Source organism: Pempheris klunzingeri, chromosome 4 (assembly GCF_042242105.1).
Source record: "Pempheris klunzingeri isolate RE-2024b chromosome 4, fPemKlu1.hap1, whole genome shotgun sequence".
In the NCBI taxonomy this organism is placed as follows: domain Eukaryota; kingdom Metazoa; phylum Chordata; class Actinopteri; order Acropomatiformes; family Pempheridae; genus Pempheris; species Pempheris klunzingeri.
This window is the reverse complement of record NC_092015.1, coordinates 29,918,181-29,934,003: the sequence shown is the minus strand read 5'-3', so window position 1 is coordinate 29,934,003 and position 15,823 is coordinate 29,918,181. Positions and strand designations below refer to the sequence as shown.

At 44.5% G+C, this 15,823-nt stretch overlaps 2 protein-coding genes across 2 annotated transcripts in view; one reads left to right on the top strand and one right to left on the bottom strand.

Moving 5' to 3' along the window:
* The window catches only part of sez6b (seizure related 6 homolog b), an 80,295-nt gene that overhangs the window by 40,216 nt on the left and 24,256 nt on the right, over positions 1–15,823 (top strand). Inside the window, exon 5 of the mRNA XM_070828634.1 lies at positions 13,103–13,288. Within this exon, the coding sequence (XP_070684735.1) occupies positions 13,103–13,288 (186 nt within the window). The remainder of the gene's footprint in view (positions 1–13,102; positions 13,289–15,823) is intronic.
* Positions 6,528–8,910, bottom strand: LOC139200043 (sericin-2-like; the record flags this gene model as incomplete). The annotated part of the gene is made up of 3 exons (XM_070829273.1): positions 6,528–6,631; positions 7,467–8,034; positions 8,806–8,910. Coding segments are annotated over 3 exons (777 nt in total), but the record flags the coding sequence as incomplete, so codon positions are not given.

The following is a 15,823-nucleotide window of genomic DNA, read 5'->3' as shown; positions in this document are numbered from 1 at the left end:
GTTCACGTAAAAACAGCTTCATTATGTCAGAATACCTGCAGCTTGACTCGATGGCGTACTGTCTGAGCCCACAGACCCCCCCGGCAGACTGTACTGTCCTTTGAATGTAATGAGGACCCCCCCCGACCAGAATCAAACTCTCTGTGTGTCTTTGGATTAAAATGGACAAATATATTGAGTTTGAATGTTGGCATGAAGCTCTGGTGTCAATATCTGCTGGATCAGAATCCGATCCGAGTGATGGGGGCGATGCAAAGTGAATTTAAGAGCTGGATGGGAAACACTCGGTAATCTTCCATCTGACTCTCCGTTTGAGGGGAGCTGGGATGTGGAGCTGACGGCTGAACGGCAGACGGGCCGGCTCTGTCTGCGCCTCACATAATTAGAAACCATTGACATGCTGACAAATTCATTTAAAATGGGCATGTATCTAGTATTCTTTTGGTTATTATGGAGATGTAATTGCAACAGGATTTTTCCCTTAATTAATTATGGGGGGAGTCGAATTGATTTCTTTTTCCTGCATTAAATTAGTGCCATATCAGAAATGAGCATGAATACCAGCACACACTAATGGGCTGGGCATTCAGTCGAGCCTGTCAAGCATAAGAACAGCGTGGGGCGACCGCTGCAGTGACAAACGACACAGGACGAACACACAGATCTGTCTCCAAAGCTTCACACATGCTCAGGTCTGCTTTTCACCCCTTATCTCGACCTAACAGGTGTGTGTGTGTGTGGGGGGGGTGTTCTTTCATGTATTTTGCTGCTTAATGGCCCCTGACTTATTTGGTAATAAGGTGGATGGTCTGGTTCAGGTGTGCTGTGATGCACAACCTCCCTCTGGTGGATGTTGTCATGTTTACTCTCAGCCCCCCAACAGTGATGAGGTGCGTCTTAATAAATGTCTGGAAATAAGTCCACCCACCTTTTTAAAAGCTGCAGTATATGTGCTTTTCTATTTAGGAAAAGGGTGCGCCCCCCCACTGACATTACTATTATTATGAGGTCTTACTAGTATTATCACGTCGCTCACACAGAGCCCACAGCAACGGCACAGATTAGCTGATGGATCCAGTATCCATGCTCCTTTTAGCTCTGGTTTTGGGTTCCACCACTTCCTGAGAAAGTCACCAAAGCTGCCGTGCACGTTCGTCTGGACCAGCTGACTGACCGTCTGTGTGCTTCTGGGAGGTGGAGGTCAGACGGCTGTCAGGAGACGGGGCCCTGTTATCAGGTTAGTGGATAATAGAAACAGGTCACGAGGGGTCGTAGTGACCCACTGGCAGGTTCAGGGGGTTCTCATCACACTTTTATGGAGGTCCTGATGCTGCTGTGGCTGTAGATGTGAGCTCCACCAGCAGGTCAGAGGTTAAATAAAGAACCAAAGACATCACCGACGGAAGGAGACACCTATGTGTGCTCAGTGTCGGTGCCTCTGACCGAGGAAGAAGAGCCCTGCTGTGATGAGGGTGGAGCATCCTTCTACAGATGGATGTGACCGTGGGAGTCCAGCCGCACCACACACACTGACGGTGAGACCAGTGAGAAGCCAGTGCAGCGTGACTTCACCTGTGAGGGCTGAAGCAGCAGCGTCATCAAGCCTGGCTTTGAAATGTGTCTGATCTTTAATTAGCCGGGGGGGTTCAGCTCCTGCAGTGTTAAAAGACGGATGACAAGTGTGTGATTTCCTCATAGAAGCTGGCTGAACAAGCTGACGTTCAGCAGCCAGAGCTTTGAGTTGACTTTTCCTCAGTAATGGACGTGAGCATGAACACCCAGTTAGAGGTGTCACAGCTACTTCATCTATCTATTTCACACAGATGAATACAAAACAGGGGAAAGAAACTCTTTTATGAACAATCACACCCAGAAAACATCCAAAAGGTAAAATATAAACATCCAGAATCAGAAGAACGTTTGAAATGCTGCTGTTCAAAATGGCCCTCATGACACAAGTAGAGACAGAATAATAGCAGGAGTCTGTGTGTGTGTCTGCAGCAGATTCCACTCATGAGGATGTTTCTGACAGCGAAGCACTGACTCCACCTGAGTCCGAGGAGGGAGAAGGTTCTCAGCCTGTCTGGATGGATCATTATAAAACTGTGACTTATTAATAAAGCTGATTTATGGGATTATCTAAACGATATGATGAATCTCACTTTATAGACACATGCGTGATGCTAATGCTCCTCTGACCTGCTCACAGCATAGCTCCATGTGGAAGACTATAATAATGTTAAGAAACATGTGTTTTGTCATGTTTTATTGACTTAGTTTTATCTACAGACCCTGTTCTGTCCAGGAGAGGCAGAGGAGCAGGCTGGTGATCTGATCAGGTCTTCACTGTGGATGTGTTGACTTTCTTTTGCTCGCTCTCATGTTTCTTGTTTCCTGCAACATGAAATGGGAGGTTTTGACATTTAGTCATCAACCCACACACCTGCAATCTCCACACACCTGTTCCTGATCACTCATCAAGCCACCTTCTCCTCCCCAGCCTTTATAAGCCCAGCTCAGTTCCTCACTCGTTTCCACATGGTACACTTCAGTTCACAACAAGCTTTGCTTTCACATATAATCTCATTATTGTGGGAGACGGCCAGGGCGGTCTGCCTCATCCAGCTGTCACGGCACCACAACTTATTTGTTTGTATTTCCTGGTTTCTTCTTGACTGTGGCACATTAGAATAGAGGCTGTCAAGCAGCTTGACTGAGGGGCTCCTGCTGGGGGGGCCGCCGCCGTTGTATGCAGCCTTTAGCAGAGCAGAGGTGACTGTGCACTAATCCATCCCTCCATAGCTCCACGTTTCAAAGCCCGGCCCCGTCCCACACGGCGGAGGTTATGACTTTGTGTGAAATTGAATTTCATCACTGAAGGATATTTCCCTCCCACCGTGTCCTGTTCTGTACAAGCCTGTCACGCCCAGTTACTCTCAGTGAGCTCTGATGAGCGAGGCGTAAATGAAGCCCCTCTGTCAGCTTCTTTATTGATGTCCGGGCACCCTGGAAGATGTATCTATTTTTTATCAGTCCATGTAAAATGCAGGACTGCTAATAGGCCGTTTGTCTCTGTTAGCGAAAGGAACTCCTGGAGCTATAAATAAAGAACAAGCTCATTTCAGAGAGTGGAGAACATGCAGGCGTATAGATAACATGTTCCAGCACAGACACACTCATCCCACCACTGGCTCTTCAAACAGGAGCCCAAAGAACGTGCAGGGTGTCCTGGTACTGCTCAGGGTGCAGCGCACAAGATGAGGGGCCCATTAAAGGGCTAATGACAATAGTAATGTAACCAGAAGGTGACGGGAGTCAGAAGTGAAGCCTGAGACATCCTAATGTTTGGTCCTGGCTCTAAACAACATCTCCCAGAATGCATCTCTTCCTATAATGCAGCTTTCTTTTTTATTGCTTTCTGCAGCCACAGGATCAGAGAGGACCCCCCGCCTGCCTACCTGCAAACGGCCGACATCATGAGCTCACGAGCAGAGTGAATGTCAGAGATGATACAGGACTGTTGTGACGTAGCTGCTCCTTCTTTAGCAGCTGTTAATTTGCAGCAGGATTCTCCTTCCTGCTGCGGTGAAGTGGCTCTCAGTGTAATGCACTTATTAATGTTGGTAATAAGAGAGGCCAAAATGCTCTAATGTCTTTTTCTCCACATCCCGTCTCCCACACAGACACAATTTCCTCTCAATCAGCAACTATAAATTAATTTCAGTCACCATTTGTACAAATTTACATTTTATTTCCATTACAGCCCCCATTTTACAGACACCCATAGGAACCACTGACCAGTAATTACCGGCAGTAATCTCATTCTAAATACCTTACTACATATGGAAACATCTATTTGATCTGCTCTCTCTGGTCAAAAGTCAGCGGACACCTGACCATAGCACCTCTATGAGCTATGAGGATGTCTCGTTTTGACACCATGGGCGGCCATGGCACCGTGGGACCCCCCCCTTCACAGCTCAAACGGCCCCCAGTCACCCAGGAAGGCTCTCCACGTGATCTTATAATGTGTTTGTGGGAATTTGAGCCTATTCAGCCAAAGCAGCATTAGTGAGGTCAGGCACTGATGCTGGATGAGTGGGGGGGGGGGCGGCTCCCCGTCGGTACACTAACTTCCTCCAGAGGTGTTCGGCGAGGCCGAGTTCAGGGCTGAGTGCAGGCTGATGGAGGTCCTCCACACCTAAAGAAGGAGTTTCAGGTTTCATGAATGAGGCCCTCAGTGATGGAGAGATGTGTTCGGCTTCAAAGGTGACAGATAACAGTAAAAATAATGAGAAATAACTAATAATAATGACTGATGACCGTAATAATAATGTCTATTGACAGTAATAATAATGACTAATAAGCTTGAATAGATGAGGTGAGGACGCTGCAGGTTTATTGGAGGAGGAGGAGGTGATTTTCTGCCCCCCGTTTTCAGAGCAGGTGCCCAGTTTCTACATGTTTCACCTTTAAAGACTTTCTGCTGGTTCAAAGAACATAATCCTTCTTTTCCTGCTTAGCTTTTAATTTCAAACATTAGCAAAAGTTCCATTCTTATCAGCAAGTGGAATTAATTAGTGAGTGAAAACAGGATTTCTGTAAAGAGAGAGACACAAAGCAACATATTTGAGAGTACGACGGTCTGTTATCGACCTGTTGTTCCTTTGTTTGTTTGTTCTGGTTATTACATGAGACTCGTGAGGCTGCTGTTTGATTAGCAGCTCCATTAGCAGTTAATGCTTCACACACACACACACACACACACACACACACACACACCAAAGCAGACGTGTCCATCAGACGGTGCAGACTTCACGATGCTTCGTGGGCTGCAGTAAATCCGTTAGCTGTGGCCCCCGTGGTTACATACGGGGGGTATGTCCTTTCATTGGCCCGCAGAGCCGACGGCCACGACAGGACGAGAGCTGTGGCTGCTGCTGGGTGATTTAGCTGTGGGCAGGAGGTCCGCTGCTCCGGACCCTGTGAGGCTAATTGAAAGAGAAATAGCAGGGTGATCTTGCTGTAACAACATGTGCACGTCCTGCAGCCACGGGCCCCCGCTGAGCCGAGAGGCTGCTGCAATAAAGCATAAAGAAAATGGATTGCGGTGGGGGGCGGGTGTGGGGGTTGTACTGTATGTTAGAAGCCCCCTCTTTGGCTCATTGGCTCTAGGGGAGAGCGGGAATAAAGCAGAGAGCTGAGTTTTCACTGCAGCATAGATTAGACCACAGTGCTCTTCACTCCATCCTGCTTCGTCTGTGATCTCCGTGTGTGTGTTTCTCTGCCTTCATCCTCTCTCTCCTGCTGGCTATTTATCATAGCTGATGGCCTCTTGAGGATGGAGGAGAGCGGGGTGCAGCCCCAGTGGATCCTCCTCACAGCACAGACTGTAGGGCTTCTCCATCTTTCTCTTTGTTTTTCTCTGTCAAGGCTCACACTGCTCTCCCCGTGGATCACAGTGAAATTAGGACAATGCAGAGAGTCTGGAATACAGTGAAAGCAGCATGTGAGGAGAAGATGTTTTTGTTTAAAACCATGTCTGATATCAGGGGTGGGGTGGGGGCGGCTCCTTCTTAGATACATCTCGTTGCTCTGTCATTATTAAAATGATTATTTTGATATCAGATGTCAGACGTTACTCCACAGAGGGACAGGACAGGGCTGCTGTTTCACCTCCTGGTGCTTCAATCCACTTTCTTCCCCCTTTGGAATATGTTGATCACAATGAAATAGATGTAAAGGACATTGTTGGTGTAGTTTTTTCTCATATTGTGTGTTGTGGGGGGGGGCTGGAGCCAATCCCAGCTGACTTTGGGTGAGAGGCGGGGTCATCCTGGACTGATCAGCCAATCACAGGGCTGACACACCTATTGGTCATTTAAAGTCACCAGTTAACCTGCATGTCTTTGAACTACAGTCCCAATAAGCTGTGGGGCAGCCAAACCTAACCGCCTTACACCCTTACACCCTTACCCCCTTACCCCCTAACGCCCTAACGCCCTGACGCCCTGACCCCCTTGGTCAGTAAACATGGACTACAGACAGCACAGACTCCACAAACAGTAACAGAAAGTGTCTGTGGAGAATCCCCCTCCAGGTGAAAGTGTCTCTGACAGTCTGACACGAGCCTCTGCGACTATGTGACGTGTTCTAACAGTGTCAGCATGTGTACATGGGCACGGCCTGCTGTGTTCAGCCCAGAGATCCAAGCAGCTACTGCAGCATGGAGGCCAGAGACGGAGCCGCTTTAATCTGTGTGTCAGCTGCTCACAGCAACACGAGGCCAGCGGTCAGCACAAATAACTGCTCTGAGGGAGCAAATGAGATTAGAGACCGAGTTTGATCCGAGCACAGCCATTCCACATCAGAGCCGTATCACAATGCAACCGCAACATAAATAAATTCAATTTACATCCAGCAGCTACAGGGGACCATTAAACATCTCAAATTATCACTCTTCCCCTGCGATCGGCGCTGTGGCCACGAGGCCCGATTAGATACAGCCGAGGCCTCGCAGCAGCTGCTCAGAGCAGGCTGCCGGCCAGTCTGGGGATCTCCACTTGGCTTAGCGGCTCATGAGCAGCACAGTTACAGTAAGACATCCTGCTGGAGCTTTTCGTGCACAAATCTACATACCAAGTCACAATAAAAGATCTCAGTGAGCAGAGATTTTGGTCCATTTCATCCCTGAAATCCAGAATGTGCCAGAAGAGTTCAGCAGAGAGAGTAACCGCCCTTTATTCATATGATGAGACGAACTCATCAGATACCTTTAAGTGACTTCAGTATTCTGCTTCGGCCAACGGGAATGTGTGAATCTTAACTCACCTGTGATCCTCGGAGGTGGAGGACAATGTTTCCTGTCTGAGTAGCATTTGTCCTGTGGACAGGATGCAGCTGTGTTCCTCATCAGAAGATGGTTTATTGTTGATGGGTCAGATCCAGACTGCTGACATTTTACTTTTTAATATTCACATTTGGTGGCTGGATTGGAGGTGTCCCATATCTAGTGTCCGATGTGCTATTCAGCTATATCAGCCACAGTCTGTCCACATGAAACATTCAGGTCTTTGACAGATAAATCATTTTTAATTCATTGTTAATTATTAAGCCCATTTGATTTTCTGTTTTTATCCAAACTTTGTCAGAACAAGACAACAGCACAGCGTCAGCTTTATGAGAGAAGAGAAAGGAGCTTCAAACGTCATTAATAATTCACCAAATATTATCACTACTGCTACCATTAACACTACCGCTACCATTAACACTACCGCTACCATTATCACTACTACTAATACTACTGCTACCATTATCACTACCGCTACAATTAACACTACCGCTACCATTAACACTACCGCTACAATTAACACTACCGCTACAATTAACACTACTACTAATACTACTGCTACCATTAACACTACCGCTACCATTAACACTACCGCTACAATTAACACTACCGCTACCATTAACACTACCGCTACCATTATCACTACTACTAATACTACTGCTACCATTATCACTACCGCTACAATTAACACTACCGCTACCATTAACACTACCGCTACAATTAACACTACCGCTACCATTAACACTACCGCTACCATTATCACTACTACTAATACTACTGCTACCATTAACACTACTGCTACCATTATCACTACCGCTACAATTAACACTACCGCTACCATTAACACTACCGCTACAATTAACACCACCGCTACCATTAACACTACCGCTACAATTAACACTACCGCTACCATTATCACTACTACTAACACTACTGCTACCATTAACACTACTGCTACCATTATCACTACCGCTACCATTATCACTACTACTAATACTACTGCTACCATTAACACTACTGCTACCATTATCACTACTACTAATACTACTGCTACCATTATCACTACTACTAATACTACTGCTACCATTAATACTACTGTTACCATTAACACTACTGCTACCATTAACACTACTGCTACCATTATCACTACTGCTACCATTATCACTACTACTAATACTACTGCTACCATTATCACTACTACTAATACTACTGCTACCATTAACACTACCGCTACCATTAACACTACCGCTACCATTATCACTACTACTAATACTACTGCTACAATTAACACTACCGTTACCATTAACACTACTACTAATACTACTGCTACCATTAACACTACCGCTACAATTAACACTACCGCTACCATTAACACTACCGCTACAATTAACACCACCGCTACAATTAACACTACCGCTACCATTAACACTACCGCTACAATTAACACTACCGCTACCATTAACACTACCGCTACAATTAACACTACCGCTACAATTAACACTACCGCTACCATTAACACTACCGCTACAATTAACACCACCGCTACCATTAACACTACCGCTACAATTAACACTACCGCTACCATTATCACTACTACTAATACTACTGCTACCATTAACACTACTGCTACCATTAACACTACCGCTACAATTAACACTACCGCTACCATTAACACTACCGCTACAATTAACACCACCGCTACCATTAACACTACCGCTACAATTAACACTACCGCTACCATTAACACTACCGCTACAATTAACACTACCGCTACCATTAACACTACCGCTACAATTAACACCACCGCTACCATTAACACTACCGCTACAATTAACACTACCGCTACCATTAACACTACCGCTACAATTAACACCACCGCTACCATTAACACTACCGCTACAATTAACACTACCGCTACCATTATCACTACTACTAATACTACTGCTACCATTAACACTACTGCTACCATTATCACTACTGCTACCATTATCACTACTACTAATACTACTGCTACCATTATCACTACTGCTACCATTATCACTACTACTAATACTACTGCTACCATTATCACTACTACTAATACTACTGCTACCATTAACACTACTGCTACCATTAACACTACTGCTGCCATTATCACTACTACTAATACTACTGCTACCATTAACACTACTGCTACCATTAACACTACTGCTAATACTACTGCTACCATTAACACTACTGCTACCATTAACACTACTGCTAATACTACTGCTACCATTAACACTACTGCTACCATTAACACTACTGTTAAAACTACTGCTACCATTAACACTATTGCTACCATTAACACTACTGCTACCATTATCACTACTACTAATACTACTGCTACCATTAACACTACTGCTACCATTAACACTACTGCTGCCATTATCACTACTACTAATACTACTGCTACCATTAACACTACTGCTACCATTAACACCACTGCTAATACTACTGCTACCATTAACACTACTGCTACCATTAACACTACTGTTAAAACTACTGCTACCATTAACACTACTGCTAATACTACTGCTACCATTAACGCTACTGCTAATACTACTGCTACCATTAACACTACTGCTAACACTATTGCTACCATTAACACTACTGCTAACAGTACTGCTACCATTAACACTACTGCTAATACTACTGCTACCATTAATACTACTGTTACCATTAACACTACTGCTACCATTAACACTACTGCTAATACTACTGCTACCATTAACACTACTGCTAACACTACTGCTACCATTAACACTACTGCTAATACTACTGCTACCATTAATACTACTGCTAACACTATTGCTACCATTAACACTACTGCTAACACTACTGCTACCATTAACACTACTGCTAATACTACTGCTACCATTAACACTACTGCTAATACTACTGCTACCATTAATACTACTGTTACCATTAACACTACTGCTACCATTAACACTACTGCTAATACTACTGCTACCATTAACACTACTGCTAATACTACTGCTACCATTAATACTACTGTTACCATTAATACTACTGCTACCATTAACACTACTGCTAATACTACTGCTACCATTAATACTACTGTTACCATTAACACTACTGCTACCATTAACACTACTGCTAATACTACTGCTACCATTAACACTACTACTTATACTACTGCTACCATTAACACTACTGCTACTAGTACTACCACAGTACTACTACTACTACAGTACTACTACTACTGCAGTACTACTGCTACTACTGCAGTACTAATACTACCGCAGTACTACTAATTGCACTTCTGGTTAGATGCCAAACTGCATTTCATTGCTTTGTACTGTACAGGTGTAATGACAATAAAGTTGAATCTAATCTAATCTAATCTACTACTACTATAGTACTACTACTACTGCTACAGTACTACTACTACTGCAGTACTACTACTACTACTGTGGTACTACAACTACTACTACTACTGTGATACTACTACTACTATAGTACTACTACTACTGCAACAGTACTACTACTACAAACATGTAACGTGTGTACAGATGCCATCATCTCAGTTTCTGTGCTCACTCTGAGGAACCCTGCTGAATGTTCCGTAGATGATCAAAACTAGTCCATGAAGGTCGATTCGGCGTCTCCTCTCCCGTCTCATACTGCTCGTCTCTCTCTGAAGAAGAGTCCATGAGACCCAGAAGACTTTGGCTGAACGCCACGCCTACGGCCGGCCTGTACCGTCTGCGGTATGAACGAGAGAAAGAAAAGCAGCGCTTATCAATAAGCTTTCATTAAAACCAAAACATGATAAATGGCCAGAAGGTGTGAGAAGACAAGACAAAGTGATGCAGCATACAGCAGGCATTTTACCGCTCCGAGGCCATTTGTCTCAGCGAGAGCTCCCTGTTAGCACCAGTGTTATGATGCCACAATGCTACCATGATGGCTCTTTTATCTCTTTTCTAGTCTCCAGTGAGCCTGCGAGCTCCCCGGTTTTTGGTTGGCCTGGATATTAATAGCCACGGCTGACCACGGTAATGACTAGCTGAGGGAGTGATAGGACACAGCTCCAGCAGCTGCTACCGTGGCACCACTAGTCTGGGACGCTGCTCTAATGAGAAATACTTTAAAGACCAACACCGCTCTTCTTATCTCTATTTCTGTGAGACTCTACAGAGCTGGCAAACATCCCTCAGCACTAACTGAGCGTTGGAAGCAGCCGAGGTCGTAGGTTGTCATTTATTGGCCTATTTAATCTCCCTACATATTTCCTCGCTCCAGGCTCAGCGCTGTCCCCAACAGACAGAATCAATAGCAGCGCCACTGCCAAGCCATCGGAGGGCGAACAATAAAACCAGGACAATTACAGCGAGATGGATCCCAGTCTTTAGCAGAAATATGTTATTAATATGGCTGGTCCGGGGCCAGGAGGCCCGAGGAGACACATCAGTGCCAGTGGAAGAGCCCGTTAGTTAACTGGTCACCTGAGAGCCGGCAGAGATGAGGTGGGCTCTGGTGGGGGGGGACACAGCCACACTAAATGTCACTGTACTGTGTGTTTTCCACTGGACAGACAGTCTAATTAAAGATGAGTTTGACAGGGACGGTTTGGAAAGGGGGGGTGACTTCACAGATGAGGCCCTGTGAAGCCAGGATGAGCATTCACAGCTTTTTTTTGGGGGGGGGGGCAGCCAGAGAGCTAAACTGCAGAGCAGCGTCGTTTATTGGCCTCAACGTCTTCTTACACCAGTTTTCATCATACTTCAGACTGAAGCCTCCGTGTCCTCATCTGAAGCAAACTCAGCTCTTCAAATCACGGATTTAATTCAGTGCACTAATCCATGTGTACAACAATGTAGTGAAGTCATCCTCACCCCCCAGCTGCTGTTAGTTAAGGCCCTCAACTAGTTCATCAGTCAGGGTGCTACTGGAAACCCCAGGGTGAGGGCAGCACACACACACACACACACACACTCTGGTAGACTGCCCCCCCACAGTCCCTGGTGTAACCACACCTGGATTCTCCAGTGTGACCAGTTTCTGGGGACAGTGACTGAAGGTCCTTCTTCTTTCTGCAGGTCAAAGCAGCTCAGACCTTTAGGTGTCCGAACACTTGGGTTAGAGGACGTTTCTGTTGCCGATGCTTTCATAGAATCTGGATTTCATATCTTCTGCCGTCTCTTTGCGTTGCTCCTCATCGGAGTGACGTCTCCTCCGTCACGGGGGGGGGGGTCTCTGATATATTTACCTCTGGAGGTTACTGTCACGATGGAGGAGGGATGGACGCTCCTGTAGTTTAGAGAAGGTAGAGAAGGTCCACCAAATGAGTAGTACTGAGTTTTCCACAGAGAATAGTGTGTGTGTGTGTGTGTGTGTGTGTGTGTGTGTGTGTGTGTGTGTGAGCATTAACTGCTCCAGCTATCATTCATGGGACCTTGTACATGGATGCATCATGTTGTGCCAACAGCAGAGCAGTCGTGGTCGTTGCCTTTGGTCCATCCAGAGTGTTTTTAGCTCTGATTGCTGCTCACTCACTCATAGTGTGGAGCAGCATTAAATCACAGGAGTTTAGAGAAACTCTGCTCTCACTGACTAATCATTTCAAACAGCTGTTTTTTCAAGCTGTTAAAGCGCCGCCAGTGAGACACGTCCTGTGCAGATGTATCACACTGAGAGGCTTGGAGCTGTTCGAAGGCCCCACCCCCCCTCTCCAGGTAGGCTTTTAATGTGAAACACTTACAGGAAGTGTTGACTCAAGGTAGCTCAGCACCTGAAGAAAGAGCAGCCAGATGGAATTAGTGGATGTAGACAGAGTTTGTGTTGGAGGGAGAGCAGCAGAACGATGAGAGTGATTTCACTCCTGCAGTATTGAGGTACATTATCCTGAATTCACCTTGGCAGCCATGACAGTGCAGCTCCTGTGCCAGTGCTCCTCCACGGCTGGAAACCAGCAGCATAATGTCCACCTACAAAGGGAAGCTCTTGTTTCTCCCACTGTGTCAGTGGTAGTTTGGGCTGATCTCTGAAGATAAACCACCTCTGGTCCTCATGCTGAAACCCCAGAGGTCTGGAGACGTCATGCTGCTGCAAACACCTGAAAACATCAGAAAAAACACCTTCATGGTTGGTGTCTGGTGCCTAGCATGAGCAACCAGTTCAAACCTGTCTGTCTGTCTGTCTGTCCGTCCGTCTGACTGTGCTTCTATCTCCCCCCCCCCCCCCCTCCCTCTCTCTCTGTCTGTGCAGCCTTTGTGCTGAGCTGTGTCTTCCCCCAGCGCCCCCTCTACGGTGACGTGTCGGTGAGCAGCCTCCACTCTGGGGGGGAGGCATTCTTCTCCTGTCTGACCGGCTACCAGCTGCAGGGCCCCGGTGTGCTGACCTGCCGCAATGCTAGCACCCCCTACTGGAGTGGCAAGGAGCCGCACTGCTTAGGTAACCACAACCACCGGCTCAGAGCCCCCCCCACCCCAACCCCCACAGCTGGAGAGGCAGGAACCACTGGATGAGTTTATTCTCTTTAAACACTAAACCATTAGCAGTCCACACGGGACATGTCATGGAGATAATCTCTCTTCTGGAGTCAGTTTCTTATTTTAATGATGTGACTTTTACTATTTTAATTTTAATTAAGTCCAAAATATAATGTTTATTATTAGCATTATTAGCATTATGTCATTTTAATCCTTTGATTCAACATAATATGGACAATAAGTTATATAACAAAATGATATCACCTTACAAAGAGTAAAAATATAGATATTACTTAAGTGATAAATTCACATTCTTTCTATAATTCATAAATGTAGATATTTACAATATGAAACATTAGAATCAGCATTCAACTATCGTTGTTTTCAGTGTTACATGTTTTAAAACTAATAACGAAATAATGTCTCTAATATAGTAATACATATTAACATGATGTGTGATACATACAGTACAAAACACATGTATGTAATGTATACTATTATAAAAACAGCATATGTAGTCTATCACTACAAATATGTGATTATTATTATTAGCATTGCATTTAGAATAGTGATCCATGTATCTTAAATTACTTAATAGTTGTCACATGAAGTAGAATGTATTGTATTTATGAAACCAGTATTTTATTTATATGAATAGAATTACCATTATTATTATTAGCATGATTATTAATAGCATTGCCAGCATTTGCATTAATACCGTAAGTCCTTAAAATCATTGTGGATAATGTCTAACATGAATAACATACTAAGTGTGCATTTCTACCAGAAATATATTTTATAAAACCTTTTTATAACAGCATTATCATTGTGCTGCTGTTGTGGCGTTTTGTACTGACAGTAAAGTGGCCACCTTCAGCCCTGACCTCTGCCTGTGTGAAGACTTTTGAAGGTTTTCTCAATATGAATGTTTGCTTTGCTCCAGCCGTTCTGTGCCAGTTTTCTCCACACAATTCCCACCAACAATCAGCATGTTTGGCTATTTTTTTCTGCCCAGAGTTATCTAGTGGACCTCCCGGTCCCTTAGCCTGACAGGCATAGAGACAGACAGGCTGCACTCCCACAGGAGAGCCGCTGATGAAAGTTTTTTTCTTTCTTTGCTCTGACTGATTCTTGATGAATAATAAGTGACCATTTTACTCCTGACCACTCTGATCGACTCACAGCGCAGGGAAAGCAATTTCAAAGAGGGAGTTTGTGTGGCTGCGCATCTATATCTCTGCCATCTTGATTGTGTGTGTGTGTGTGTGTGTGTGTGTGTGTAGCAGGTGAATAGAGGTGTGATTACTGAGGGCTGGGCAGAATGCCAGAGGGTTTACTCTTCCTGCTCTGCTTTAATTAAGCTTTGTCTGCATGAGTAACCTTGACCTGATCAGCTGGTAAACAAAAGACACACACACACACACACACACACACACACACACACACACACTCACCTATATCTGTAGATGGGTTTTCTGTATGTGTTGATAAATCTGATTGTATCTCTTAAAATGTCTCACCTCATTTCTTGGTTCCCTCCATAATCTTGAATTTAAAATCAAACTCCAGTCACTTTTATTTATAAAGCACATTTAAAAACAACAGCAGTTCACCCAAAGCGCTTCCCAGGTGAGGCAGATGGGTTAATACAGGTATGCATTGGAATATATTGATATATTAAAGGAATAATACATAAGAGACAAAACACAAGATAATACAATAATACATATAATACATATATGTAGGGGGCAAGACGAAAATGGGAAAAACAACTAAAATGACAGTCTCAAAGTAATGAAATAGGAAGTTTAGAGAAACTGAGTATAAACAACAGATTAAAATGTAGTAAGAAGACATTAGAAATAAGAGTGGACAAAAGCCTCGGGGCTAACCTAAAAGCAAACGAAGAGAGGTGGATCATGTTGGATCGTACTTAAGGTGGAACTGGAGACTATTTCAGTGCAGCGTCTTAAATACTGTGGTTACTTTTGGAGAATATAGGATTAGCAGATCAGTAATGTACTTTGGAGCGGCTGCTTTTGTATTTATATGTTGTATTTCTCAAAGACAGAGCCAAGGAGAAGCGTCTATAGTGAGAACATAAGAGGTCCTAAACTTGTACCTTGGGGAATACCGCATATAATGGAAGCAGCAGATAAAGAAAATCTTTCTTGTTTTGGCTGGAAAGTTTTCTTTCTCTCAGGTAGGAGGTAAACTGGTTTAACACAGGGTTCTACAGACTGACTTTGTCCTCCAGGTGTTTAAAAAAATATTTTGGTCTGAGAACTGAGAAATTCTCAAGTGCATCCAAACAATCAGGCATTCAGAAGTCCATGCAGAAATATTTATTGCAGAGAAATACAAATGATGATGGTGGTGATATAAACCAGTTAGGATGGTGGTGGTGATATAAACCAGTTAGGATGGTGGTGATGATATAAACCAGTTAGGATGGTGGTGGTGATATAAACCAGTTAGGATGATGGTGATGATATAA